General features: G+C 43.3%; 1 protein-coding gene across 2 annotated transcripts in view; it reads left to right on the forward strand.

Moving 5' to 3' along the window:
- Window positions 1-4,153: 4,153 nt before the first annotated feature.
- The window catches only part of Nxph1 (neurexophilin 1), a 291,250-nt gene continuing 267,824 nt past the window's right edge, over window positions 4,154-27,579 (forward strand). The window contains exons 1-2 of one of the 2 annotated variants that reach the window (XM_052719369.1): window positions 4,154-4,646; window positions 5,475-5,638. In XM_052719369.1, the coding sequence (XP_052575329.1) occupies window positions 5,585-5,638 (54 nt within the window). In that variant the 5' untranslated portion in view covers window positions 4,154-4,646; window positions 5,475-5,584. Of the gene's footprint in view, window positions 4,647-5,289; window positions 5,639-27,579 lie in introns of those variants that run through there. The other variant, XM_052719370.1, reaches the window with a different exon arrangement.

Consider the following 27,579-nt stretch of genomic DNA (forward strand, 5'->3'; position numbering starts at 1 on the left):
TTTTTAAACTTTCTGAGTATAATTAAAACTAGCCTACCTTTGAGAGCCCTGAGTCCTCACATAGCAGAATAAATGAAATATGGACACAAAGACTGAGCATATAAATCACTTCTAAAAAGAAAAATGCCTTTTACATTGAGCTTTTGATTTTCTTTAATTTTTTTTCTTTCTACAACTTGATGGCTATTTTTTCTCTCTAGTCCAGTGATCTTGTTATTAAAGCATTCTTGTAATGGTAACACAGCAAGCATGCTTCACATTTATTAACTAAATTCAACTACATTGAAATACCAAATACTCTAAGGCTGGTGTTAAAAAAAAAAAACAACACTTTTCAAATGATCCTTCTTTATACTAGCAAAACACCTTGGGGTGTGGAGGGGCCAGAGGGTTTCTTAGTTGTCTTGGGTGACATTTAGGAATTGTGAACAAGGGGTAGAAATGGCTTTGCCTCTTTTGTAACAAATATTCATAAATATAATAAGGATGCCACTCTGAGTGCAGATTCTCATAAATCAATGACATTAAAACATGTGCAGAACAATTTATATGAGAAAGTGGTATGATTAATACAATAGAGTCAACCCTTGACCTAGAGAAAAGGTTATAAGGATGAGGCAGGAAAGAAATGCACGGACAACTGATTTAAACCCATAAACACCCTGAGACTCATTGGAGTGTGTTGAACAAAGTAATGTTCTTTTAAGTTGCTAACATCCTTGAAAATAATGTAACATACAATCACTTTTGTGACATAGTTAAGTTTTTAAAAACAGCTATGACTCCCTGTTATAAATACACAAAATAGAATCAAGGCATTTTATTATTATCTAACCTTACTTCCTCATTATGTAGAGATGGGTACTGAGACCAGGGGACTCTTTGGGCACTCGCTCAAGGCTGAATGACATGAAAATATCAGCTTATACTGAATTCAGGATAGAAAAATGATACAGCTTTACATTTTTTGGTGCTATTAAGAAAAAAATTAGGTATAACTCTATGCTATTTACAAAAATTATATAATTTAGCCTGAAGCTTAAGCAAGATCACAGCGGGGTGCTTCTGTTTTACTTGGATTTTGGGTAAAATAGGATATTCAGTGTGTCTTAAGTTCATTTTAGGACTTATTTTTTGTCAAATTTGAAGTTAATTTCTATTTCTTTTTTCTCTCTAGCCCCAAGATAAATCAAACCTTCAACTGATGTGTTTCCTCCCCATGCCAGACAGGTAACTGTGCCTTACAGAATTAACAATATCTTTCAAATAAATTGCAAATTTAATTTTTTTGTTTTAATTGTCAGAAATTGTTTAATATCTTAATTTCTTTGAGGGGCAGCCCTTTTAGCTCTTTTGAGATACGTATTATTTAAATAGAAATGTTTTACACCACTCTTTATACATTTGACTAAGTAGACTTGGGGGTAAAAAGTGATGGTTATTTTTTGAAGTGGTTATAATATACAGAGGGAAAGAGTGATTTTTCAAAAGGATGCCTAGCATAAATAAAGTCTGAAGAAACTGGTACCTTTTGTTCTTTTTCTGGGAAGATCATTGTCATTGTGCATTGTAGAGTACTGGAGGAGTTGAAACAGAAGAACATATGAAAATCATGTTCTTGCCTTTTGTTTTTAAAGCAAGCAACAGGAAGTCAAGTGAAGGTGCCATCTTTGTGCCCCTCCCCATTAATATTATGTCATTAAAATTGAAGCAATTTTACAGAAGCTTTTATGGGCTCTTTTGTGTTACTCAGGGGCTCCAGATATTTTTTCTGATTAAGGAAATTACTTCTACGATGACATAAAAAGTGATACACTTGTTTTATATCCCAGGTCAAATAGCTGGTAGGATCCTGTAAGAGTAAATACCAGGACAGGAATTCTCAGGTCATTAACATAAAAAGGCTCCTTGGCACCCCACCTGTCATAGAACAAAGTGTCTGACCATTTCTCATGGCTAGGTTCCTGTGGTGCTTTTCTTAAATAATCAGTCCCATTCAGGCAGAGATTTTTAAGGTCCCTGATCTATTTCACAAGCAGTATTTTTTTTTAGCAGCTGAATGGCTGCGTAAGGCAGAATGCTTTTGAAGAAAGTTTAGAAAAAAGCTTGGTATATCCCCAAGCTGTCTTTCTTCATCCATGTTTCCTAAAGGCTAGAGAAAAGTCCACCTATAACAGCAGTGTCCTTGGGCACTCAGGTGATCATCTATTCCTGCTCTGTACTACCTGGGAGTACCTGGGAGCTGGTGTACAAGTGGCCTTTGTATTTAGAATAGCCTTCTGAGTCTTAGAGAGGGAAACTGGACAGAACCTTGTCCGCATTTTTACCCTTCAGCACTAGATATAGATGTTTTCAGACTTTGATTTTTCTTCTTTAAACTCTACAGAATGTCAAAATTCTAGTAAGTGAAAAGATCCAACTCAACATTGGAATCAGACAATGTACCCATTGTGTATTATCTTTAGAGGGTTTTTCAGAGTCCTTATTAGAAGGCATGCTTCACTCTCTTACTCTGTCCCCAATGAATCCCAATGATCACAGTGGCAGGGTACAATTTTTGAAATGAGGAGAACTTTCTCCTTAAAGAGCTGTTTCTAGTGGGAAAATATTACAGGCCTCAAAGCACAGGAACCTCTGTCCTGAGAGGGTATCTAATTTGCAGCCTTTTGGAGAGATCTGATTCTCAGTGGTTACCCTCTTGCCTCTATTCAGGAGGAGGGGACTTCTGTTGATTGTCATTGCTATGTTCGGGGGTAGCCTGTGCTCTCTAGGAGAATTCAGCCTGTGCTTACCATGTCTAAAGGGCATATTGAGCCTGGGTCACATGGAGAGGAACAGAATCCACAGAGCCTGGGGTGTCTGAGAGCCACACTTGGGGGAAAGAAACTCCAAAGCTCAGTAAAAAAAAACCCACAAATCTATTTTGATGCTATGAACTCAGGCTCCTGAGGTAAATTTTGACCCACTTCCTGCAGGTTAATATCAAAACATTGTCCTGCAGAGTGTGTGTGTGTGTGTGTGTGTGTGTGTGTGTGTGTGTGTGTGTGTGTGTGTGACTCAATGCCAGGTTCTGACCAAGGGAAAGAGAAGTAACCCACAAGAATACAGGAGAGAAAGGCCTTTATTGATGCTCTCCCCTTTGGCCTACATGTGGACATGTAGAAGGAAGACCTGGTCTCAGTCTTCCTGGAATTGATACCAAGCTTGAAGGTCTGAGAGGATGGAGGCCAACAAGAAAAGAACAGGACTTGAGGTTTGAGGGGGAATGGTGAGGCCCTGGCAAAAGCATGGGGATACAGAGAATGAGTGTGGAAAAATTTGAAACATAACTAAAAAGATGCTGGGGGACAGGGAAGAGAGGGGAGGGAGGAAGGGAGGAAGAGAGGCGGAAAGGGAGAAAGAGGGGAGAGACAGAATATAGAAGACTAGCCCTCTTCTTGCTTTGCCCAGCTGGCACAGAAGAGTCTATAGAGTCCAAGGTCGCACAGTCCTCTCAGCTGCCTCGCTCGCTGAATGGCTGGCGGTCCGCAGCATCCCCGCCTCTGGCCACCGCAGCCACAGGTTTACCGTTCCGGGCAGCAGCGCCCCTCCTGAAGCCAGCTGGGGCTCCCTACACTCTTCTGCACCCACCGCTGCCCTACCGCACCTCCCTGCCTCAGTTCTCACCACTCCCCTGGAGGCTGCTCTCCTCCCTATGACTCCCTCCCCCGAGGGGGCGCTTTGGCCACCCGAGAAGCGGCAGGAAGAGTCGTTTCTCCCTAAGGGCCAGGAGGCCCGCAGAGAGCCTGAGAGCGGGATCTATTTACATGGGGTATTAATTAGTCTTTGAGGAACCGTTCACCCACGTGCCAATGTAATTGTCGGTGGCCGGACTGTAGGCACCACCAGCCGCCAGCCGCCGCCGGGAGGAGAAACCCCGCTCACCGAGGCGCGCTGAAACCGCGCTCTGCGGAGCGTCCCCCGGTGGCCGGGCAGGACCGCGGACAGCGCCCACGACGCCAGTCCCTTGTGGGCTGCGGGGCTTTCCGGCTTTGCTGGTAATGCTGCAGCTGCTTCCAGTGCTAGCAGCTTCCAAATTCTCGCCACCACACCCCTCCTTCTGAAACTGGGACTCATCGCGCCTGTTGTGTGGCTTTTTTTTTTTTTCTTCCGAAAGGCCCGCGTCTTATCGCTCAAGTTCAAGTCCGGAGGACTTGCTCAGTCTCCTCCCCTTAAGTCATTCTCCATCCTCTGGCAACCGCTGAAAGCCAGGAGTCCTGGGCTGCGGGTGTCAGTGCCAGCACAGGCAGTCCGGGTCGCTCGGGTGCAGCAGCCCGGCGCATTCGTCTCTCTCCCTCCCTTTCTCTCTTCCTCTGTCGTCTTCTCTACCTGCCCCTCCTTCTCTTGCCTCTTAAGTTTCCTGCACCGGGAACCCAACTGGGCCAAGCCTAAGCTCCCGCGGACCAATCCGGATCGCGACCCCAGCACTGGGACAACGACTCCGCCAAGGCTGGACGAGGCAGCTGGACCCGTCCTCGCCCGAGCATGGAGACGGAGCTCCGGGGAGGGCACGTCCCGGGCGCTGGAGAAGCCAGGCCGTAGTAGCTCCTCCATGGAGCCTGTTCAGAGCGGTCCTTGCTCGCTGCATTTGCCTCCAGTCCTGTGCGGTAAGTACCGGTCGCCTCCACTGTTCCTGGCAGGGACACCTTGGGACAGGGTGGTAATCACTAGGAAAGGGTAGGTGGTGTAACTCTAGTTGGGCATAGAGCACGTCTGATAGGTGACCCTCAGAGTCCCATGCAGGTTTCCACTGTGGAAGTTAGTAACTGGCTGTGCTCCTTGCCTCCAAAAAGTAGTGCTAGAGATGTGACTATGTGTGTCTATCTCTGTGTTATAGGGGGCTCGAGTGGGTAAACTGAGCCCCGCTTTTCTGTATGCAAATTGCATCCCCTTCCCCCACCCCCACTTCACCGGCACCTAATCCGGGTCAGTTCTACCTACCGGTTTCTCTGCCCGCGTCCCCCTCACTCAGTCTCTTGCTCGCTCGCTTTTGCCATCTCTCTCTGCTGCTGTGTACGTGTATGAACCCTGCCAGGGCTGGCGAAGAACCAGCCGCCGCCTTTAGTCCCAGCCTCCCGCCAGTCAAACACTAGGGCAGGTCTGGCAGCTTGAGACACTTGGGCTCCTAACCAGCCTGTGAGCAGCTCTCTGTGTGCCTAACCTCCTTCGGCCTCAGCGGTTCGGGAACTGGCACCCGAGACGCGCCGGGAGCTGGGAGACCCCGCCACCGCTCAAGCCCGCCCGCCCGCCCGCCCGCCCGCCTGCGGACCGCACTTGTTTCTGGAGCTGGATTGACTCGCTTTTCAAATCTCCGTGACCCCCCTCCCCGCCTCCCAGTTTTTGGCTCCATCACTCCACACCAAGACCCTCTTCCCCCGTTTGATCGTCAGCCTTGTCCGCGTGGTCATGGGATGTCTAATTTCATTTGTATCTAGGCTGCTGAGAGCGCTCCCCGATCTGTAAAGTGGATGTCAGGTGGATCTATGTTTTTGAAGGAACAAAGACTCAACCAAGGCACCGCCAAGGAAGTTTGAGAGGAGGGAGGATGCAGGCTGCGTGCTGGTACGTGCTTCTCCTCCTGCAGCCCGCCGTCTACTTGGTAAGTCGTGAGCGGTCCAGTGTCTTTGAGATTCCACCTTAACCCGGAGGCCAAGCGCCTGGGGCGGGGGTGGGGTGGGGTGGGGGGACCGAGGAGGGCGAGGCCGCCAGTTCTGTGAGAGCTGTGCTCCCAGAGACAGTGGAAGAACTTTGGGAAGCCGTTCTTTGGATTCCTGTGGGAGTTTTCGGGGCTCTCGTCCCCATTTCTTGCTTTATCTCCCCATCTCCTGATGGTGATTTTCTAGCCGTACCCTACACGTCCAGAAATCAAAGAGACAGTGGGACAGGATGCCTTGGTTCCGAGGGTGGAGAAAAGTAATGAGGAGCGGGAAACTCTTGGCAGCAGCTCTTAAACCACCTAGTTTAAATGAAAGGAGGTGGAGGTGGGGTTGAAAATCTGAGCAGGAATCTACTCACCGCCGCCACCTCCCCAGTTCGGATTTGCGGTACGTGAAGAAGTGCAGTTAACTTCCTGAGACTTGCAGACTTGCAGCTGGTGTCGGTTCATCCACCAGACACACAGTCAAGGACCGACCGGTTAGGTCAGAGATACACCTGCAAACCCATGCCCTCCCTCTCCTTCCAAGCTCTAGTTTCTCTCAAATAACTGAACCTCCGTCTTAATGTGGGGTTTCCTTTTAGGAAATGTCAGGCCTTTTCACTAGGGAGAGAATCTCAGCCACAGCCTCTGTCCGGGTTCCCCCAGAAACAGTTTTCGGAGGTTTGGACCCGACAGTCTGAGAACAGGCGCAGGGCGGATCGCTTTGTGTGACTTGGGAGTTACGGGTATCACAGCGAGCCTAGGGGAGTGTGATTTCTCGGGTCTGATTTCTCAGCGGGCCAGGGACACTTGCATTCTGCCGGCGAAGTTGTGCCTAGTGCACCGAATCCCAGAGTTGATCCCGGGCCGCGGGAGTGCACCAAGATCTCAAGGTGTTCTGTGGAGGAGGGTCGCGGAGCGCAGGCGCTGCAGTAGCAGCAGGAGTTTTCTTACCCGGCTGGATAAATGGACTAGGTGTGCTGTTAGTGTCTTTTATTCCCAAGAGCTTCAGAATCCGCAAGCCTGGGAGCGATAGTGTACGATCCCTGCAAATGGCCGTGTTTTTTTGGCCTTTGCTTGGCCTGCGATCGCAGGACTTGAGAGTTCTGCGAATCCGGTACATATTTGCGCGCGCGCAAGTGTGTGTGTGTGTGTGTGTGTGTGTGTGTGTGTGTGTGTGTGTGTGTGTGTGTGTGTGTGTGTGTGTGTGTGTGTGTGTGTGCGTGTGTGTGTGTGTGTGTGTGTGTGTGTGTGTGTGTGTGTGTGTATTTACCGGGTTCGGTTTCCGGCTGCATCTCAAGAACCCTCTGTGTTGCCAGTCTCTGCACCTTTCTCGCAAGACTGTAGCAGAAGCGGACGCCAGAGGGCGCTGCGCATCAATGTCCTCGCCCACAGGACACCTTGGGGGTAAACAGGTGAAAGCAGGGCCAGCCAATCCAAGAGGACAGCTTTTCTGACTGTCGCGGGTCCGTGCTTTCCCCAGTAGACCGCAGACCGAATGCACAGTGTCCTTCCTATTGCCCACCTTTCGTCATTATCGCTCCCACCTGTGTCCAGTAAGTCCACTGACATTGACGACCCGGAGTTGGAGGGCAAAAAGTTCCACCAAAGGACACACAGCGTTTTTTACTGGGTGAGGTGGGAGGGAGTGAAGAGTGAAAGGCGAAAGCCTCAGGGGAGGGACACCAATGACTCTCTTGATCGTCACAAGCGTGCCCGTCCTCTCCGCACACCTTCAGGAATGATTTGAAGCTCAGGACGACTGTCGCTGCCTTCTTCCCTGGCCTGTGCCCACACACACACAAGGCCAGGGCTCTCGGCTATGGTGCAGTTTATTGCTTGAAGCAAGTATTTCGATAGTCTGAAAAATAATCTATCAAAAGCAGAAGTGAAATCAATACGTTGTGTTAAATTTTAAATGTGTGTGTTGGCAGTTAAAGCGTTTTCCACTCATTACAACAACAGTGCTGGATTTATTCTAATGCGCCGCGTTCTCAACAACAAGCGCATTAATTCTCCTTTAATTGTAAACTGGGAGCATTTGAAAACCATTCAGTGTGCAAATTATGCTGATTCAATTACCGTTTAGTTACAGACTTCATTACCTGAATGCCTTTTGGCAATACAGAGAAAGGAGACAATTTTTCCAATTTCACTCAAAACAATACGAAATGTGAACAATAAAACAGAGAAGGCGATTTAGGAGTCCATTCTTTTCTCTCCAATCTAAAGTTGTTTTGTGTGTCGGGGATTAGAAACCACACACACCACAAAAACAAAAGGCTGGTGGCTGTGACCCAAGACAGTATTCCAGGGATTGCAACCCCAAAGGTATTTGCCAGGAAAATTCCAGGCTGTTTTCCTGGAGGTGGAAGCTGACTTTCACCATAAAAATGGACTCCAAAGGATGAATTGGGCAGTTAATGTTAGGGTGGTTTTAGGTAAATGAAGTAGGGACTCTTGATTAAAACTCTGTAGCAATGAACAGATGAAAACACGATAAAGCTCCTTTTCATTAGTTTCATTAAACATCAGCTACAGCAAGGGAACCAAGCGTTTATTCGTGACTGTACCCCAGAACATTTCAGCCCTTTGCAAAATCCTGCAACAGATGCACACAGGTTATCAGCTAAACTCCAAGAAGTCGAGGTAGAAAAAAAAACAAAGAAAGAAAAAAACCAAAAAAAAAATCATTTTATTTTTCCCTTGACCAGTCACAAGCCAGGGAGGAGTTAGTAATAATTTGCTCTTGTGGACTGCACCTACAGTTAACTGACTAGAGAGCACTTTGGGGCTTGCCTCCCAGCTAACATTTTCAGTACATCTTTCCTTCATGGGTGTGGGATCTCAGCCATGTTTCTCAAGGAGTATTTCCCACAGTTTGAGCCAGGCTTTTTTAGATAACACCTATACAGAAATAGTTTAGATAACTGCTTATAGAACATGAATTTAAGTGTTTCTGAGTTTTGAGAATCATTCTTATGAAGATGTCTCTGTCTGGCAGATCATATACCGCAATCAGCATGTGAGTGAATGCTTGAAAAGTGTATTTCTTGGCCCAGAGGTCTCTGAATGCCTGTCCTAAGTTGAAGGTTTTTATTTACTGTGTGTTTGTTGAGAGACAGGTCTGTCGTGTTTCACACCGGAAGTTCATTTTTGTATTGCAATAGGAAACTGATTTCAGGCATGTCTGTAGCTCTACCTTCTGAAACCCATTATCTTGAATTCTCAAGTTTCACCACCAGGCAAACTCCAATGCAAAAAACACAACAACAACAAACAAACAAAAAAAAGCAGGAAGCCATCTTTTAAAAATAAATGTAAGGAAAATTGCTGATTACTAAATGTTGTGCATTTCAGATTTAAACACCTGACCAACAGGAGGAAATCTATGGTGTAACTTGTTATTTTTATTAAAGTCCTGCAGGTTTTATTTTCTATCAGTTCTGGATTGATTCCAGGATATGCTGAATATGAGATAACCAGACTATAGCATTTAAGCTGAATTAAAGTGCACATGGGGTAAAGTAGACAAATATGGCTTCTTGTTTTAAAAGGAGGGAGTAGGGGTTATAAACCGATTTATTCCCATGGATTGAGTTTAAGACCATACCAGGGAACAGCGACAGGTTCTCCCAGGAAAGAATGTGACACTTTCTTTATTTGGGGTAATTCTCAAATAGTAAAATGAGTCCGACAGCATTCCTGAGCATGCAAAAGTTACTCAGAATTCGAGTCCAGAGAACCTGACAAAGAATGGATGCTGTTATTGCAATCATTTGTATGTTAACAACACCATCCTTATGAAGAGGCCCTGTCAGTTTTGCTAGGAATTACAATACCTAGTAACTTGGTTACTTTCTCAGCCAAAATAGGCAAGAATTAGAAAACATTTCCAAACCTTTGACGCAACATTTGAGTTATCTGTTTGCACAAATTTAGGTGTTGTGTGTGTGTGTGTGTGTGTGTGTGTGTGTGTGTGATGTGACTTCTACATTAGTTATTTAACTGAATTTAAAAAGGATTGACTGTATTCACAATGCCTCTACTTCTGAATTGTTAGCAGGCAAATCATTAGGTGAATTTAACTCAACATGAAGGTGACTGTTAGGGGCTATGAAGGCCAAAGGGAAAGCAGGAGAGCAGGCACCCAGATCTGGTCTAGTCTAGGCCTGTGTACTTCCTGTCCTTTGGAGAATAAGGTAGCTGCTCCCCGAAAGCCTTCATCAATTTGCAATTACTTTATGTAGTAGATAACAATAGCTATCCAGTCATGACTAAAGTGTTTTCTGTTAAAGCTTGTTCTTGGAGGCAGCATGGACAATTCCTCCTTAGGCCAAATTTCCTCTCCTTTCTGCCCCAGAGGACCCTGGCAGACACAGGATCAAGCTCAGATAATTTAAGGAGCCTCAGCAGCGTAGCAAGAGGTCCTCTCAGTCCCAAAGTGCGGCCCAGGCCTGTGCAGGACACAGAGAGGCCCGAGCTGGTGCTTTGACAACAACAGGCTCAGTCCTGCCTTGGCCTGGAAAGCAGCTCTTGGAGGTGTAAGAAGCACTTGGGTGGGTCACCCTTCTGTCCCATTTACAGAAGTCTTGTGGCCTTGGGCCTTGTAGTGAGAGCTTCCAAGACACTGCCTTCCACATTGGGCACAGGAGGGAGAGAAAAACCAGGATTTCACCAACTCTGTCAGTGGTATGTTCCCAGAAAGCTATTAAATTTGTGGCTCCTTTTGTGTGAGGCTGATTTCTATTTGGCTTTGAATTGTTGAGGGCTATTTCCCCCTTAATGAAAGTGTTGTCTGGGTGAAAACTATATCCGGTGGAAGGGAAATTGGTTGATTTTTTTAAGATAGGTGCCCAATGTCCTACTTTTCTATCCGAGGGAAGATTTTCTGCAGACTACAAAAATTGACAGCATTGTCCAGGTAATAACCACCGTCGACAATATTTTCAAAAGGGCATCTGAGTGATGAAAGCATATGGATATTGCTTTTTCAAATAAGCAATTCTCTGTCCTGGGCTTCTTTGATTTTATAAGGGGTGGGGAATGGAGTTGAGAGCAACGAGGGAGAAAGGGCCACAAACTGGCAAAGAGATGCCTGCTTCCTGTTAGGCCAGTCCTGGAATACTGAAGTGTTCCTCGCCTTTAACTGGAGTTCCGGGATCCGAACCGACCGCCGGCGAAGTCCCCCGGCGCGGCGGTGCTGTGAAGAGTCAAAGGGGAATCCCAGGAACGAGCAATAGCATGCCTTGCACTCCTCTGCCCTTACAGCAGGACAGCGCAAGCCCTGCAAGTCGGCCGGCTTTCAAGCGGCAGGGTAGAAAGTGCGCATTCTTCTTTTAAACAGAATGTCTAGCTTTGAATCAGTTCAAGAAAGTTCCCTTGGGACAATTCTGTCATCTCGAAGCTTCAGCTCTCATTTTAAGACCTAACAGTTGTCACCATTTTAATTAAAGGGAGGCGGGCAAGGCTGCTAGCCGGCGCCGTCGGGTCAGCGGCTTCTGTGCGCCGCGGAGTCGTAAGGCGGGTCCTGCTGTCGCCTCCTGCCGCCTTCTCCGGGTCACCGTTCATCCAGGCCCGCCTCTAGTTTGCTGGAAGTTGCGGTCTTGATTTATCCGCTAGTCAAGTTCGAGATCAGCTCTTTTTCACGGTGTCAGCACTACCCCCTCCCGGAGCTTGGTAAACACACCGCGCTCATTTTTCTGCTGCAGATTGGCATGTTGACGACTCTGCTTGAAGGAATGTGACAATAAAGTGGGGAACCAAAGCTTGGCAAGCACTTAATCAAGGATAAAAAGGTTCCGCTGTAAGGATGTCACTCAATTTATTGTGAAAGTCGAATGAATTACGTTTAATGAAAGTGCTCCCCAGATGAATATTACCAGCAATTTCCTGAGTTGGCTCTGTCAGCTTGAGATGAGGAAATGCCAACCCAGATCAGAAAAGAGCGCCTGTCTCAATTACTATGCAAGCTTTCCAAGAGCGGCTTTTTATTGAGATGATATGTGTTGGCGGCTTCTTCGTGCCCCTCGCGCGCCCAAGAACGTTTGTTTATTTTTCAACTTTGTGGTCTGCCCTCCCCGGAACCGGCTGCTGTTTAAACTTCTGATGAGCTCACTGCCTCTCTGCTGCCGGCTGCAAACCTAATCACCTCCTCTGTAAACAGCTTTTCTAGTGTACTTTATTTACTATGGAGGTGGCGTGTGTGTGTGTGTGTGTGTGTGTGTGTGTGTGTGTGTGTGTGTGTGTGTGTGTGTTGGGGGGTATACATAGAGAATTCCCTTGCTAGACTGCCCTTTACCTTACTTAGACAACCCCCCCCCCTCCCCGCCGCCTCCTTCTAGTCTGGAGCTCTGGAGGGTGGAAACCCAGGAGTTGCGTGGAGCACGGGTAATGAAACTGAGCGCAGAGAGGGGTCCCAGGAGCAGCAAGAGGGCAGCACGAGCCCCTCAGGCTGAGCTCTAGAAAAGCTCTCCCAGTTCACTCTTCCTTTAAATGAATGAGGGTATTTTACTGGCTCAAGCCGGAAATGGGATGGGAGCGAAGTGGGGGTGGGGATTCACAGGCCCAGGCCGAGCACATCGTCTCATCTGCATGAGAATGGAGAACCGGGAGGCTTTTCTTGTACCGTTTCTTTCTCCTACAATGTGACAAATTGTTGCTTGGAAGAGCCAAGTGTTTCCTTAGAAACTGGCCGCTGGGGCCTAGGCGCGTCCCCGCAGAACCTGCCTCCAGCCCGGCCTCATCCACGTTACCCCGGCGCCCTAATAGAAGCCCTGCAGCAGCCAAAGGCTCGACCCAAGGCCAAGTACACTGTTCCCGCAGGAAGGAGGGCTCTTCCCTCACACACCAGGCCCTAAGTCCTACTCTCACTGCCTCCCCCTGCTCCCAGTTGATTTGGAAGAACATATCAGTCATCTTTGTAATAACTGAGAAACTTTCTTCGACGTAACAGTCTTCATCCCCTTCACTCGGCAACTCACTCCTCGACCCAAAGCTGCCTTGTCCAGGCTAGCAAGGTTTCAAGCCCTGGTCAACCACACTCACGTACTTCATTGTCTACTTTTCGCCTCCTGTGGTCAGGAGAAAGCCCAGCAGGTTTTATGAAAATACGATTGCAGCTCTCTCTCTTGCCTTTGGACCTCATGCCATTACATGGAAGCATTGCTTCTGGGAAACGTTGGGTCTCCTTCACCGACCTTCAGTGCTCCTGGAATTGCAGGCTGGCCCGCGGCGGTTCTCCAGCGAGAAGTGGATTGGAGCGCGAATGCGCCGGCTGCCTATTCCCGGCCCGGAGAGCGATCTTCAGCACCACGGCCAGAGCCCCAAGCCCCGCCCCGCCTGGTGCTCCGGGCCTTCCGGCAGTCCTCCTTAAAGCCGAGTTAGGATGCTCGCTGTCTGCGGACGTCCCTAACCACCCCGGCGCGATTGAAAAAACCCACTTTCACCTGCCAATCATCTAGGAACACCAAGCTCCAATCGCTGGGCCCCTAATATGTCTGTGGTCAGAACCTCTGGTTTACAACCCCCTCCTCGGACTCCGGTTTGGGTTGGGGAGTCACGTGGTTGTCAGTTTATTAGGGGCGGGGGCGGGGCACGAGAATCCTGGTTTCTCTCACTTTTCTTGTTTATTAAATCTATTTTTCCCCCAATCAGAAACATGTATCACGTAATGTGCAGCTAAAAGACTCTTTAGCAATGTGCAAGTCACAAACGAGGAAACTGAGGCGTCGAGAGTTAAACCGTCTTTCTTTTCTCAGGAGCAAAATCGTTTGGGCAGAAGGTATATTGGCCCATCACCCTCACTGAGAAGTGACTGGGGCTACCTAAAGGCCCTGCTAGATAAGGCGCCTTTAAAATATTGAGCTCTGAGGAGGGGTGGGGGTGGGGGTAGGGGGCTAGAAGAGTCCTAATTATTATGAATTTCTAAAGGATAGTAATTATTCACGGGGAGCAGGACAAACCACTGCCTGGGCAAGGGAATCGATATATTTGCTATCGAAAGTGCCTGGCTCGCCTTTAATGCAGACGAATGGGGATGCAGCCTCATTATTTTCCGTGGTTAGGTTCGCCCGCGTGGGGCCTGATGCAGCGTGGAATCTATCATCATTAGAGTTCCTTTTTATTTAACAAACAACAACAATCCACCGACTTAACCTCCCCTCTCAAAAACAACAATAACAAAAGCCGTTCGCATCATCACACAAACAGCCCTCCTCCCCCACTCCTCTGCTCCCCTGGGGCTTCTCCGTGCACTCTGGAGGTGACGCCGCAGACTCTTAAAGTGTTCGCCGCGCAGTCCCTGCTCAGCAGCAGCCACACAAGCTGAGGTGACCCAGAAATAAACTCGATAGTACCGGGCGCTGACGCTAGGGGTTGTCTGTGTCAAAGGCTAAGGTTGGCTTGGAAGTTGGCTGATTCTCTTGTCTCAACTGAGTCAATCCTTTCAAGCCATCGGATTCCTCAAATCCCCGCAGTATTCAAGGAGGACCCCTAGCAAGCAGTGCTCCCTCGACCCCACAGGAGAAGTCAGCTCGTAGAAAGATGGGTTCCAGAGAAAGAAAAGGAAGGAAGGGAGATTTTGGCGCAATGTCTCCCGAGTATCCTCCAAGGTTCCGGGTGGGGCAATCCCCACCTAGCTTCCTCTCTGTGAAATTCTATCCTTTTGCCTGTAGGCCAGTCTTCTAAAATATTCCAAGACCTAACTAGGAAAGGCCCCTACCTCCACCACTGAGGGCACTGAACCAGCCAGGGTCCTGCCTCCTGGATTGCAAGTGTTTCTCAGTTTCTCCTCCCTTCTCCAGACTTAATTCTGTGGCATGGTCCTCACTATTCAGAGGTTTCCAGATGTCCCCGTGAGTGGCTTCCAGTATGAAACTTATTGACAGGCAGCCATTCCCTGAAATGTTTTAGTTACTATGGTTAACTGAGGCATGTGTGTTGGTTTGTGAGTTCTGGCGTTCATTTGGCAGGTCCCTCTTATTACAGCTCAATGATTGCACAGAAAACAGATATGGACCTAAGAAAACCTAACGCCTCCTTTGTTAAAGTAAAACAATTATAGTCATAACAACAACAAAACAAAACAAAAATTGTGGACTTAAAGGCATTAAACTAAAAATATCTGTCCACCCCATTCGACTTCCTTTTCTTTGGAGCATAACCATTCCTGGTGTCTGTGGTCCCCTGAATGCCTGTATTTCCTTGTTCTTAGAGACAGCCAGCCAACACATTACCAGGCCTGTATGATCTACTGACATCATTTCCTCTCACCACCTTCATTTTTAGAGGCTTTATAATTAAACTCTGTGAGATATATGGAACATACATCCAGGGGAGAGCCTTTTTATTTATATTTATGTAGCACACCTACAAGGAAAATTAAAGAAGTGCTTATATTGAAGTAGTAAGCCTGCTTTGATATTCGCAGAAATGTCCTTTTAATTCACTTTTTATTCAAGACTAGAGAGCCATCTCTGTGAGATCAGACCCCATAGTCGTGCCTCTTTACAGAGAGGCCCCACCAACGTGGAAAAGACATTGACTAGCTTGTCCTAACTTACATGAACAAAAGGCCAGGCTTCTACTTACTAATAACAGCCGCTGTAATGAAGTGCCCTCTGATGCGGGAAGCTGAACAGGAAGAGGAAGTTGCCTCAGGGCCCTGCCTGCCTCTCCACACCCCTACTCCACCACAAGGTGCAAACTCACATGTCCTCTAACAGGGTCTCACAGAGACAGTATGGTGATCCACAGTGGAAACTGGCAGGATTTTGATAAAATTGAATCAGAGACTAAAAACGGGAGGCGCTGATGGTTCCCTCTCCAAGAGGTTACTGTTTCAGAAGTTGTGGTAGAAAAGCTAAGAGGAATTTTCTTGCTCTTGAAGATTCCTTTTCTTTTACAAAGCAAATATGGTACACAGAACACACCAGAGCTAGGTAGTTTTTTTTTTTTTTTTTTAAACTTCTTCAAAGGAGTCCATAGAAAACTACTGTGGGGAATTTATCCCCCTCCCCGACACCTCTCCCACCCCATACGTTCTTGTTTTTACATTTTCGGCTTGGGGTTTCCAGCAGGTTTTCATTAATACCCATCAGTATTTTCATCTATAGTATGAAAAATAATGCTAATTGAGAGAAATCACTGGCATGGTAACTGGAAATGCAGTCACATATATATACTCCTACTGGACTTGGAAGACAATCCCTCTCCTTGTAACCTTGTAGCTGGGTATTATTAGAGACCCACAGGTATATAAAACAGCTTATATAAAATTAATGGGCTGCTTTACATTCACAACCTCCTACTTGTGAAGCCCTTGTAAAATATTGCACCTGTTTAAAATAGGAAGATTATAAAGTCAAGTTTGCTGTGCAATCGATAGTTGTAAATGCTTCAGTGAAATATTTGATTGTTTGGAGTGAGTTTGACAATGTGATGGAAATTTTATTGTCCGTTTTTGTGAACTGATGTGCTAATCATAAGGTTGTCCCTTCTTTTATGTACTTGACTCATTTTGAAACTGAATGTTCAGATTTCAAGGTAACATCTAAGGGCATAATAAAAAGCATTTAGGAGAGATCTATCTATATTGTCTTACCCTATTAGAAAGAAATCCATGGGTTACTAGGAGGTCACTGATGGGAAAAGAAATTCTCTAACAGCATTTCATTGTCCTCTTTAAAATTATCAAGAGCATATTTATGGAAGTTGTGCCTCGTTGATTTTTATGTGTATATTAGAATAAGAAAATGGAAAGAAGTTTTTATATCAGCACCAAACTTCATAAAAATGACTTTCTAAATGCAGATAAGTTATTTTTAAAGGAAATCTCTTGTCATTCAGGTAATATTCAGAAAATTTTCAGATCCTCATTCTTTTCTTCCTTAAAACAAATGCAAAACTATGTTTTCTCAAGTATTCTATGATTTGCTTCGCAGACATTTATGAAATGTCATAGGCCCCCCACTATGAACTTCTTCTGTTCCTTACTCTGAATTTTCATGATGAGGAAAGGGTAACTGAGAATTATGCATGGCAAAAAGCCATGGAAACATGTTCAAATCCTGTCTCCTTCCCTATTTCACTCTCAGGTACCCAGAATCATTTTTGCCGTCCTGGCAAAACTGTTCACTGCATCAGTTCCTCCAAATTAATAACAAATTGCCCGACTTACCCAACAGGTGGGCTGATTGCTGATGTTGTCCAGGATTCAATGGGAAGCTCTCAAATGTATGAACTGGACTCTATGAGGCCCATTACACTTTCTCTTTAAAACATTTCCGTGAAAATGTCACTATTAATCCAAATTTAATTTTCAAGTCTATTGGCATAATATTGTAATTTGTTGTTGGGCAGCTGGGTTTGTAACAGGGTGCAACATGCTCTCTGCAATTGAAAATTCGAAATGCTCTTAGTCAGATCATCAATTTGTGGATAATTTCTTGTACCACAGCACCATCATTTATTGTTTTCCAGAGTTAAGTGCAGAGAAAAATGCTAACTACTGAGTATGAAAAGAAGTTATTCATGCGTTGTACTGGCTACTATTTCTTTGGCCTTGATGTGGGATGTAATTGCTATTGATGTGGAGAATTTGCGGAACATGGCACAGTTTTTGCCTCTTTCACAAGAAATATTCAGTTGAATGATGAGCACCTCATGTTATATTTTCAACCTTATTTCTTTCAGTTTAACAAGTCAGAATTATGAATAGCTGTACCAAAGAGGCCAGCACAGTTTCTGGTCATTATCAAAGTAATGCAGGGCTGGTGTTAATAGCCAATGAGTCGAGTTCAGGAGATTTGCATCTCCTGAAAAATTGTTCTACAGAGAGGAACACGAAAAGAAAACGTAAAGAGGAAGCTTAAAAAGGAAACGATTTGGCTGTGGATGTTTAATCCTGCCTTGCATTCTTGACTAAAACTCATCACAATTAGAATCACTCTGAGTAATGTGAGGCCAGGTACATTCATGCAGTTTGAGAGGTCACTCCATCCCATTTTCCTTGAGAAAATGTTGAAAAGTGTGTGTGTGTGTGTGTGTGTGTGTGTGTGTGTGTGTGTGTGTGTGTGTGTGCGCCCATTAACAGAAGCTTTAAAGATGAATTCACATCTCTAAAGATGACTGATATCCCCCCAAAGACACCACCCAGTTTTCAGTTTCCATTTGGTGGCTAATACAATGACTGTTGAATAGTTATTAACAAAGAGTTCATGGTAGAAATACACTCCTGATGAGCAGAAAGAGAGTAACTTTCTCCATTCCAATGAAGACTTGTTCACAAGAAGGAGAAAATGCCCCATATTTGGTCATTCAAGGATCTTTTCTTTAGCTCATTTGTTGCAAATTTTAAAGGATGCAACATTCAGAAAGACTTTTTTCTTTTTTGAGAGGAAGATAATGGTAAATATACTTTTCTTAAGTTCTATAATCTTGGGCAAACTTCAATTTTCAGACCCTCCCTCAATTTCTTTATTTGTAATATGTACTAATAACTCTTCTGTTCAATAGAGTTATTGTGGAGGATTCACTGAGTTAATGTGAGTAGAAAGATGAGTAGAATACAGCAATGATGATGAATTAATAAAGACAAATATTATTACTCTTTAAAAAGAAAGGTTTCTGGGCCAGCTTTCCTTATTCCCTGCAGAGTCCCTGGCAGGATGACACACAAGGAATAATGGATGGCTACCTTATTCTTTGTTTAGCTTTTTTTAGCAGCTGGTTTCTGTACAGACACTCATTGCTTCCCAGAAAGTCATATTTATTTAATGTGGATAGTATGTATTGTTACTAAAACCAGAGGGAGAAAGTCCATTTCATATTTACTAGAGAGATGTTTGTGGAGATGGAATACACTGCAGGCAGGATCAATGAATAGATTAAACCCAGAGAAGGAATCCTGTGATGTTTTAATGTTGGAATCAATGCTAAGAATGGGTATGTAACACAAATTGCTAAATACTCTTATTAATAAAAAAAAAAAAAAACCCTGGAGCCAGATATTGGGGTGAAAACTGAGAGATCAGAGAGACAGAACAAGCCACAGCCAACCTCATCTCACCTACTCCTCAGCTGATCCTATTTCCTCAGACTGAAAGCCTCTGAGTCCTCACCTGGAAGGATTCTCAGCTGAACTGCTTAAAAAACCTCTAGTTCCTGGTCCTCATGCCTTATATACCTTTCTACTTCCTGCCATCACTTCCTGGGATTAAAGGCATGTGTCCTTCCCAAGCAAAGACATGAGATCTCAGGTCCTGGAATTAAAGGTGTGTGCTACCACTGACTGGCTCTTTCCCACTGTGGCCTTGATCTCACAGAGATCCAGATGGATCTCTGCCTCCCGAGTGATAGAATTAAAGGTGTGTGCTACCACTATCTGGCCTCTATGTCTAATCTAGTGGATGGCTCTATCGATCCCCAGATAAGTTTATTAGGGTGCACAATATATTGGGGGACACAATATATCACCACATGGGTACTCAGATATAATTTGGGAGGAGTTAAATTTTGAGCAGTGTTTATTTGTTTTTTAAGATTTATTCTTTTTTTAAAGATTTATTTATTTATTATGTATACAGTGTTCTGCCTGCATGTATGCCTGCAGGCCAGAAGAGGGCGCCAGATCTCATTACAGATGGTTGTGTGCCACCATATGGTTGCTGGGAATTGAACTCAGGACCTCTGGAAGAACAGCCAGTGCTCTTAACTGCTGAGACATCTCTCCACCCCAGCAGTGTTTATTTTTAACTTAGTTTTTAACACTTGAAATGCTTTTACAATTTTTACACAGTGCAACAAAAACTGAAAGCCTAGTGGGTTTTCAGATCTAAGGATCTATGGGCTGGCAGAGTTTCATCTTTGAAATTCATTTTAGGTGAACACCTGGATGTGGCATCTCATAAACTCCCTGAAAATTCTGCATAAGTTAGTTTTGAGCAGCAAAACTGTCCTTATCATATGCTGCTCAAAACTTCTATAAGCCACCAAATACATCATTTGAAGTCATTGGGGTTAGTGCCCAAGGAGAGTTTTTTTTTTTAAATTTAAATATAAACACTTACTTTGTGTCTTAGATTTACCAGAGAGTGGGGGAAGATACAGAAATAACACCAAAAGATAAAATGTTCCGTCTTTCTCTATCACCAGGTCCTTGTACATTCTAGGCAAGTGCCCTGTCACTGACCTACAAGTTACTTCTCTTAACAATGTTATGAGATGAAATTAGATCCTGCTTATATCATTAATATTGCCATGTTATATGCCTATCTTAGTGATCTTCATAGTCCTCATTTTACAGATGAGGAATAAGTGAGATATTGAAGGTATAATTGGTGAAAGACAACAAGGTTTTATTTCAAGTGGTCTTATATTTGAGTCAAGGCTTTTGGATACCATATTATATTATGTCTGTTTGTTTGGATGTTGATCTTTATATATGCATGTGCATTTATGTATACAATACAATTATGAGCCTGGAATATGAATCTCATTCAAATTAAAACAAAACAAACAACACAAAACATTTCTTTGGCCTTCCTGTGGGAAGAGCTTGCCTAAGTAACTGGGGCACGTATAAAATTTCAGGTATTACTCCTGTAGGTCATTAATTTTATTAGATGTGGGAGCTTCTCATTAACAGGGGACAAAGTCAATCAATATAAGTTTGGTACTGATAATTGTTGATTCTAGCTTCCGATGATGATGGAATTTAAGGCTTAAGCTCTTCAGGGAGTCTGTATCTATTGGCCTAACCAATATGAAAAATGATCACTGGGTCTCAGGGTCAAGCAATAAGTTAGATCAGGGCATAAGGCACAGTGTCACCGTCATCTGTGGTGGAGTTTAAAATGATCTATAACATCTGCATCTTTCTTAACAAATTACACACACACACACACACACACACACACACACACACACACACACACACACTTCTTTGAACTGCTTGCTGGGTCTGGGCAGGTAGAAGTAGGGTGGGGGGTGCAGGAGAGTGATATTTGTGAGGGGTGATCATATGTCTGAAGCAGAACTTCTAGTTTTCCTGGGATGTTTATTTTCAAGAGTTTGTCTGGTAACAGACTTATTACACACACAAAGAGAAGGAAGTCCACAGCCTTCTATCAGTGGAATCTTTGTACACAGATATGGAACAAGAAATTAGAACAACTACATCTGCTTAACTTTTAAAATATGTAATGGTAAAGAAGAGTTCCAGATGGTTTAGTTCTATGTAGGTATTTCTGTTATATTCTGATTGGGTGGTTTTAAGTGAAAATAGCAAAACTCTAACAAAATATTTTATAGAATTCTGAAGTTTCAGTAGAATCTAGAACACTTTCTATTTTCTAAGAACAAAAGCAGGTTCAAGATTTTCCTGGCCAGTGTGGAAATCCTCTGGCAGGAGATGATGGGAAAGAGTCTGTTTCATTTCAGTCTTATGCTACATTTGACCTTGGGAGAGCTTAGTTGTGCCTTGGGGCAAAAAATTAAATGTTCCATTTTGCAGCAGTATCATCTTTCACCTTTATGTCGATTTAAAAATGTAAATAAAATTGCTTTCTGTAAATGGTACACATGAAGGTCATGTTCATATTCTCTGCAAGAATTCAAAATGCCATTGGAGCCATCATTGGCTCAATGGATACTAATATGTTCTATTAGTTTCTAGTAATCTACTTCTAAAGCATTTTATGGCCCCATATTTTTATGCCTAGTTCCTAGTTTGTGAAATAAGAAATCAGAAATAAACCTTTTAGCACTTCATTGTAGACTTATTTATAGAATGTGTGCTTTCAACTCTGAACTTTTAAAAATGCCAAACCTTCCTAGAATACATTTCCTTAGTCATTAAAATGGCCTGAATGGAAATCTGCAATGAGAGAAAAATATGCTCTTGAAAGAGTTGGGGGACCCATTCCTTTTCCAATTATCATCAGTGTTTTTTTTTTTCCTGCATATTGTTCTCCAGGAAATAAGGTTTGGAATCCTTAGCAGCAACCAATGGACTTGGAAAGTAAAGCAACTGCTACTTCCTTTGAGAGAAGAAGGGGTTTGAATTCTTTTCACAGCAATTTGGATAATAAGACCCTGATATACCCTTGTGTTTAATTGTCATGATTCTGATTGTTAATGACATTTGATTGCTTCTTCTGGAGGCACCTGTCAGCCTTTTCTGAAGCACAGATGGCTTTATCAGCACCAGGAGGAGTTTCTTTTCTGTACTGACCTTGAGCTACACAGCTAATTTGGGGACAATGAAAAGGACCAATGTTGTCGCAATTTTTCTGTCTGTCTTTGAGAGATGTTGAACATTGAGCAATGATTTGAGATCACACCTTTTCAAAAGCTTCTAGGTTATCATTCTTTTACTGTGAGGAGCATTGATTCTCTCTGAGTAGCTGTGTGATGATTCTTCAGTGATCAAGGCCATGCGCTAAAGTGAGAGTTCATGTTGTTTACTTAGGGTGGTTCTACTTTATGCCTTTTGCTTAAGTCATATATCTCCTGTTATTTTTTGAAATTTTCTGGTTTGGATGATAAAGTGTATGAACTTACATATAATGTAAATTTCAAATGAGTAACTGAGACAGGTTGATTATGAGTCTTTATGAAATGTTTCTGAAAATGGGAGAATGTTTTGCAGGTAAGATGAGTATATACATTCACATTCATCCTTTCCCACTGTGCTTCAGGGTCCTAAGGAATTTGCTCAGAGTCTATCACTATGGTATTCCTCATGGAAAACAGTCTGTACTCCTTTCTTTAAAAATCTTGCGAAATCTTAAATAAAAATTGAGTAGTACAGTTAACCATGGGAAAAGACATTATGAGAAGACTGATTGATTAGCTACTGTCTGATGCTAGAGGATGTAACAATTTAGGGGAAGGAGTAGGACTCAGAAAATGACCTTTGTCCATGCTTCTAGAGTAAAGAGATAGACAGAAAAAGCTTACTCTAACCAAAATACTGTTTTGATAATGATAATGACCTTTCCTTTATGAAGAATCTCTGAAACACTAGAACATTTTCCTTTTCAATATGGTGGCTCAAAAGAGTCTATTTAGAAAAGGAAGTGTATGTGTGTGTGTGTGTGTGTGTGTGTGTGTGTGTGTGTGTGTGTGTGTATCCATCCAGGGTGGTTTTTTCACAGCTAGATACAAGCTACAGTTATCTGAAAAGAGGAACCTCAGTTGACAGAATGTCTTCATCAGACTGCCTGTAGGCAAGTGTGTGGTGTGTTTTCTTGATGATTGTCTGATGTGAGTGGTCTCAGCTCACTGGGGCAGGACCACTTGGTAGTCTTGAATATTACAAGGAAAGCAGGGTGCACAAGATGTGGGGAGGAAGCCAGTAAACACTGTTCTTTTGTGGCCTCTATTTCAGTTCCTGCCTCTAGGTGCCTGCATTAAGTTTCTGTCTTAATTTCCTTTTGTGGTGGACTACAACCGTGAGCTAAAAATGAACTCTTTCTTCCTTGAGTTACTTTTGGTCATGGTGTTTTATCCTAGCAACAGAAACCCTGACTAAGTGTATATATGTGTGTATAAGGGCACGTGCGCACATGTGTGCGTGTGTTTAAAAAAAGTAAAAAGAAAAAAAACCTTCAAATTAGCCGTGGAAGAACTCAAGGTGGAGTTGAAGGCTTATTTTTCTGGATTTTGTCTTCCTGCCCTTAGAATGCTGAGTGTGCATCATCCTGGCTTGTTTCTCTGAATCCCAGCTTTCTCCGCTGACAGGCCCATACAACTTTTTATTGTAGTCTTTTTGTAATATATTACTACTGAAACTTCAGGTAAACAGTTACACCTTAGGCCTATTGAGTATTATTCCTATTCTTACTTCATCAATATTTGTTATATACTTCAAAGACATATTTTTCCTTTAATATCATAGTTTATTCTTTTATTTTTTCACTTTTCAAGACAGGGATTCTCTATGTATCCCTGGCTGTCCTGTATCCCAATCTGTAGACCATGCTTGCCTCAAACTCACAGAGATCTGTCTGCCTCTGCCTTCCAAGTGCTGGGATTAAAGGCATGTGCCACCATGCCTGGCTTATCCTTTTATTTTTTTATGTCACTATGTAGACAACGGTAGTCCTCTAGCCTGCATCCTCTGCCTCAGTCTCTGGAACACTGGGATTACAGGTTTGTGCCATCTGTAGTCTTTCCACCATGTTAATATATTCCTCTTTAGGGCTCCTGTAGTGTGTGGTGTGTGTGTGTGTGTGTGTGTGTGTGTGTGTGTGTGTGTGTGTGTGTGTGTGTAATGCATTATCTGTTCACACTTTAGCTCAGTTTTCTCATGGTAAGGAATTCAAGCAATTAGTCTCCAAAGCGACGGCCCCTGTGATGATGGGAAGGACAGAATAAGCATTTCCCTTGTCTATATCCAGTGGCTTAGTCTGCTTTTCTAGTATACATCATGTAGCCATCTTTTGATTGTGCCAAAATTTTTTCTGACAATTGATAAAACATTCAAAATATTTGGGGGTGGGATATGGTGGTTATGGGGATTGATGCTAGAATCACTTCAAAAATTCTCTTGTTTTTCAAATGCAATTTCAAAAAATAAGCTGGATTCTCCTTTCTTGGTAGGAAGTCCTAGGGCAGATTGCTGTTTCTGAAATTCAGAAAATGAGTATATTCCCTTCTTTGTTGTTTTGGGAAAATCTTGTCAGGAATTGCACCCCAGACATCTGATTTGTGCAGACTTCTGGCAAGTAAGTTTTCTGAAGTAACAATTGGGCAAATAGAGTTTTATTAGGATTTATAAAGAACTTTAAGAAAATTTAAATTACTTCTTTAAGTTTCCTTATCTGAAGAATATCTGAACTGTGTGATTTGCAATTGCTGGGAGGACTATTACATATTGGTGCCACCAAACTCCAAAAGCAAACGGCTCTTCTGCTATATTACATACAGATTATGCTTTTAAAACATTTTGTAGACATGAATTCTAAAATAAAAGACTAGAATAGTGTGTCTCTTTTAAATGACAATACTCTGGAGATAGAGGCTGGCAAAGTTCTATGAGTTTGAGGGCAACCTGGTCTACACAGAAAGTTCCAGACTAGCCAAAGCAATACAGTGAGATCCTGTCTCAAAATGTGCAAGCAAGCAGGCAAGCAGGCAGGCAAGCCAGCAAGCAAGCAAGCAACAAACAAACAAGAATAGTGCGTTTGAGATTTGGCAGATTTCTAGTTAATTTTGGGATATTGATGAACTAATTGACAACATTCTTGCCTTAGGTGTTTAGAATTTAAGGAAGAATATAACCACTATAACACAAAGCAGAAAATTAACCTGTGCACTGTAATATGTTTCTTCTGTATAACTATCCATCTTTCCAAGTTCTTAGTTGATTTTGTGCCTTAGTTTGTAATGACTACTGCAGTAATAGAATTGGGACCAACTCACAGATAAAGATGGTCTGAGTTAAAGTTACTATTGCTGTTACAAAACACCATGACCAAAAAGCAACTGGAGGAAGAAAGGGTGGTTTTAATTACACTTCCAGATCACAAACCATCATTGGAAGATGTCAGAACAGGAACTCAAGCAGGGCTAGACCTGGAAGCAGGAGCTGATGCAGAGGCATGAAAGGGTGTTGCTTACTGGCTTTCTCAACCTGCTTTCACATAGAACCCAGGACCATCAGCCCGGGGATGGCACCACCTACAATGGGCTCATTAAGAAAATGCCCTATAGCCAGATCTTATGGAGACCTTTTCTCAATTGAGGTTCTCTTCTTCCAGATGACTCTGGCCTGTGTCAAGTTGGCATAAAACTAGCCAGCACAAAGATGAAGATCCTCAGAGGCATGTGATTGATGGTTAGTCCTTTTCTCTGACTCTCAAACACATCTCTCTTTCCTCTACCTATGACATATTAAAATTATGAATGGGTACAAAAGTTCTCTTTAGAAAGAGAAAAGTGTCTCTAGAATGGAGTTTCTGACTTGTTGGGAAGGTAAGAATGATGAACCAATTAGTATCTGTGTTTATTGGAGCCCCAACATTGAGACTTCACACACAAATGGGCAAGATCTAAACTTTTTGACATTCCATCTTCTTCGTAATTTTCATAGCTAGCAGTCATCTTTCCTAGGAGTTGCTGTATTATATATAGCGCTCCTGGTGAGTTGTGCTTCAGAAACAGAGAATGGAAATACGAAAAGAATTGTATATGAGTCTAGAACTCTAATTTATGTTACTGTATTCATCATTTGGGCAGTTAAACATTATTAGAATGAGTCATGGGCCTGAAGAGTTGGGTATTTGTGTTATATTGTCAGAGGTAACCTTGAAATGGATCTTGTTTATTTTCTATAAGACTAATACAAATCAACAAATGATTCCATAAACTATATAATTAATTCTCCTAGAATTTAATGCAATAAAAGGGAACTACTGCAGTGCTTGCAGAACTGTTATAGAAAACAGATTGGCTTGCATCAGAGATCAATTTGTAGCCATTTTAAAATACTATCCCAATGACTTTAATCAGTTGGCATAGTATTCTATGCCTGAAGAAAATTGATGTTCTTTATTGTGTCTTCATGAGTAATCTCTGGCCCTGTTGTCCTTTGTAGTGTCATTGAAATAAGAAATGAGCAGATCTTCTCATGGTGATCAAGGCTGTTAGGGCTTTGGCAGAAGGGAAAAGGTAAAGCTTTATCTCCAAGCCAGGCTATGTCGGCTAACAATGGATGCTGGTCTCCCACTTTCTGTTCACCATCGGCACAGCTCTACAGCCTGGGTTGCCACTGCTATCTTGAGAAAGTGGTGCTTCCCAGAAAGGGTACGAATAGGAGCAGTGTTCTAGATTGTAGTGTTAACATTTCCAAGCAATTTGTGAGCTCAAGGTGGGAGGAAATTGCCTGCTGCTTATCAGCGTCCACATTTTGTTACTTCTTCCAAAATGGTTTGGGCCAATGCTCAATATCAGATGCTGCTGAAAGCCACTAACGTATAAAATATTGAGTGGGTTGTTAGAGTGTTCAATGGTGTGCTTTTCCTTTATTCAAACCAAATATGAGATGGCAGTGCTTCCTTTCCATATGTCTCAGGGGCTATTTCTTTGCCAACCATTCATTTGCCAACCCTTAAACAAAAGGGACAATTCTCTGGGATAGTGGAACATTGAATATTTTTCTAGATGGAATCTCAGCTCTGCTATAGAAAGGAGGTGATATTGATGTGGATAGGTGATTTTATTTGTGGAGAAGTGGAGGCACATGGTAGTTAAATGGCTTACCTGGGTTATACATGCTGGAGTTAGAACTCAAATCCACTGACTTCCATTTGCTAGTGAGAGACGTTAAAGGTAGGATTTTATACTGTTTTCCTGCTTGCCTGTAACAGAGTGGGTAAGTCATGTGACTCCAAATCAAGCTGCTTGTAAGGGAAGTACAAATTCTGGATCATCCTGGGAGCAGCTGATTAACTTGTGGATCTTTGTGTTGGTAATAATGATAAGGAATGAATGTGGTAATTGTGCATCAGTATTTCTTGATTTCAAGGTTGCCACAGTTGGAGCAATTTCATGAGATAATCTTCCCTTCCTTTTAGAATACACAGAGGCTGTGGGTCCTTGAGTCTAGTCCAAGTTGCTGTGTGTGCTCAGCATCTGACAAAAATGATGAATGGAGCTGCAGGTTCAAGGAAACAGAGGTCTTATTGGAATGACATCTGCTTCTCTTCCAGGCCAGACATGACATACCAGGGATCAGTGAATCATGGTGGAGGGGGAATTTGACAGGCTTGAACACATAACTTTTTTTTCTGGTCTATTTGGTTTTGGGCCAAAAAAACTGGACCTAAACAAAAGCAGTTGATTTTTCTATTAACCATGAAACTTGTACATGCAAATCTATAAAACTATCTTAAATT

This window comes from Peromyscus californicus, unplaced genomic scaffold (assembly GCF_007827085.1).
Source record: "Peromyscus californicus insignis strain IS unplaced genomic scaffold, ASM782708v3 Scaffold_6__1_contigs__length_162567912, whole genome shotgun sequence".
NCBI lineage: Eukaryota > Metazoa > Chordata > Mammalia > Rodentia > Cricetidae > Peromyscus > Peromyscus californicus.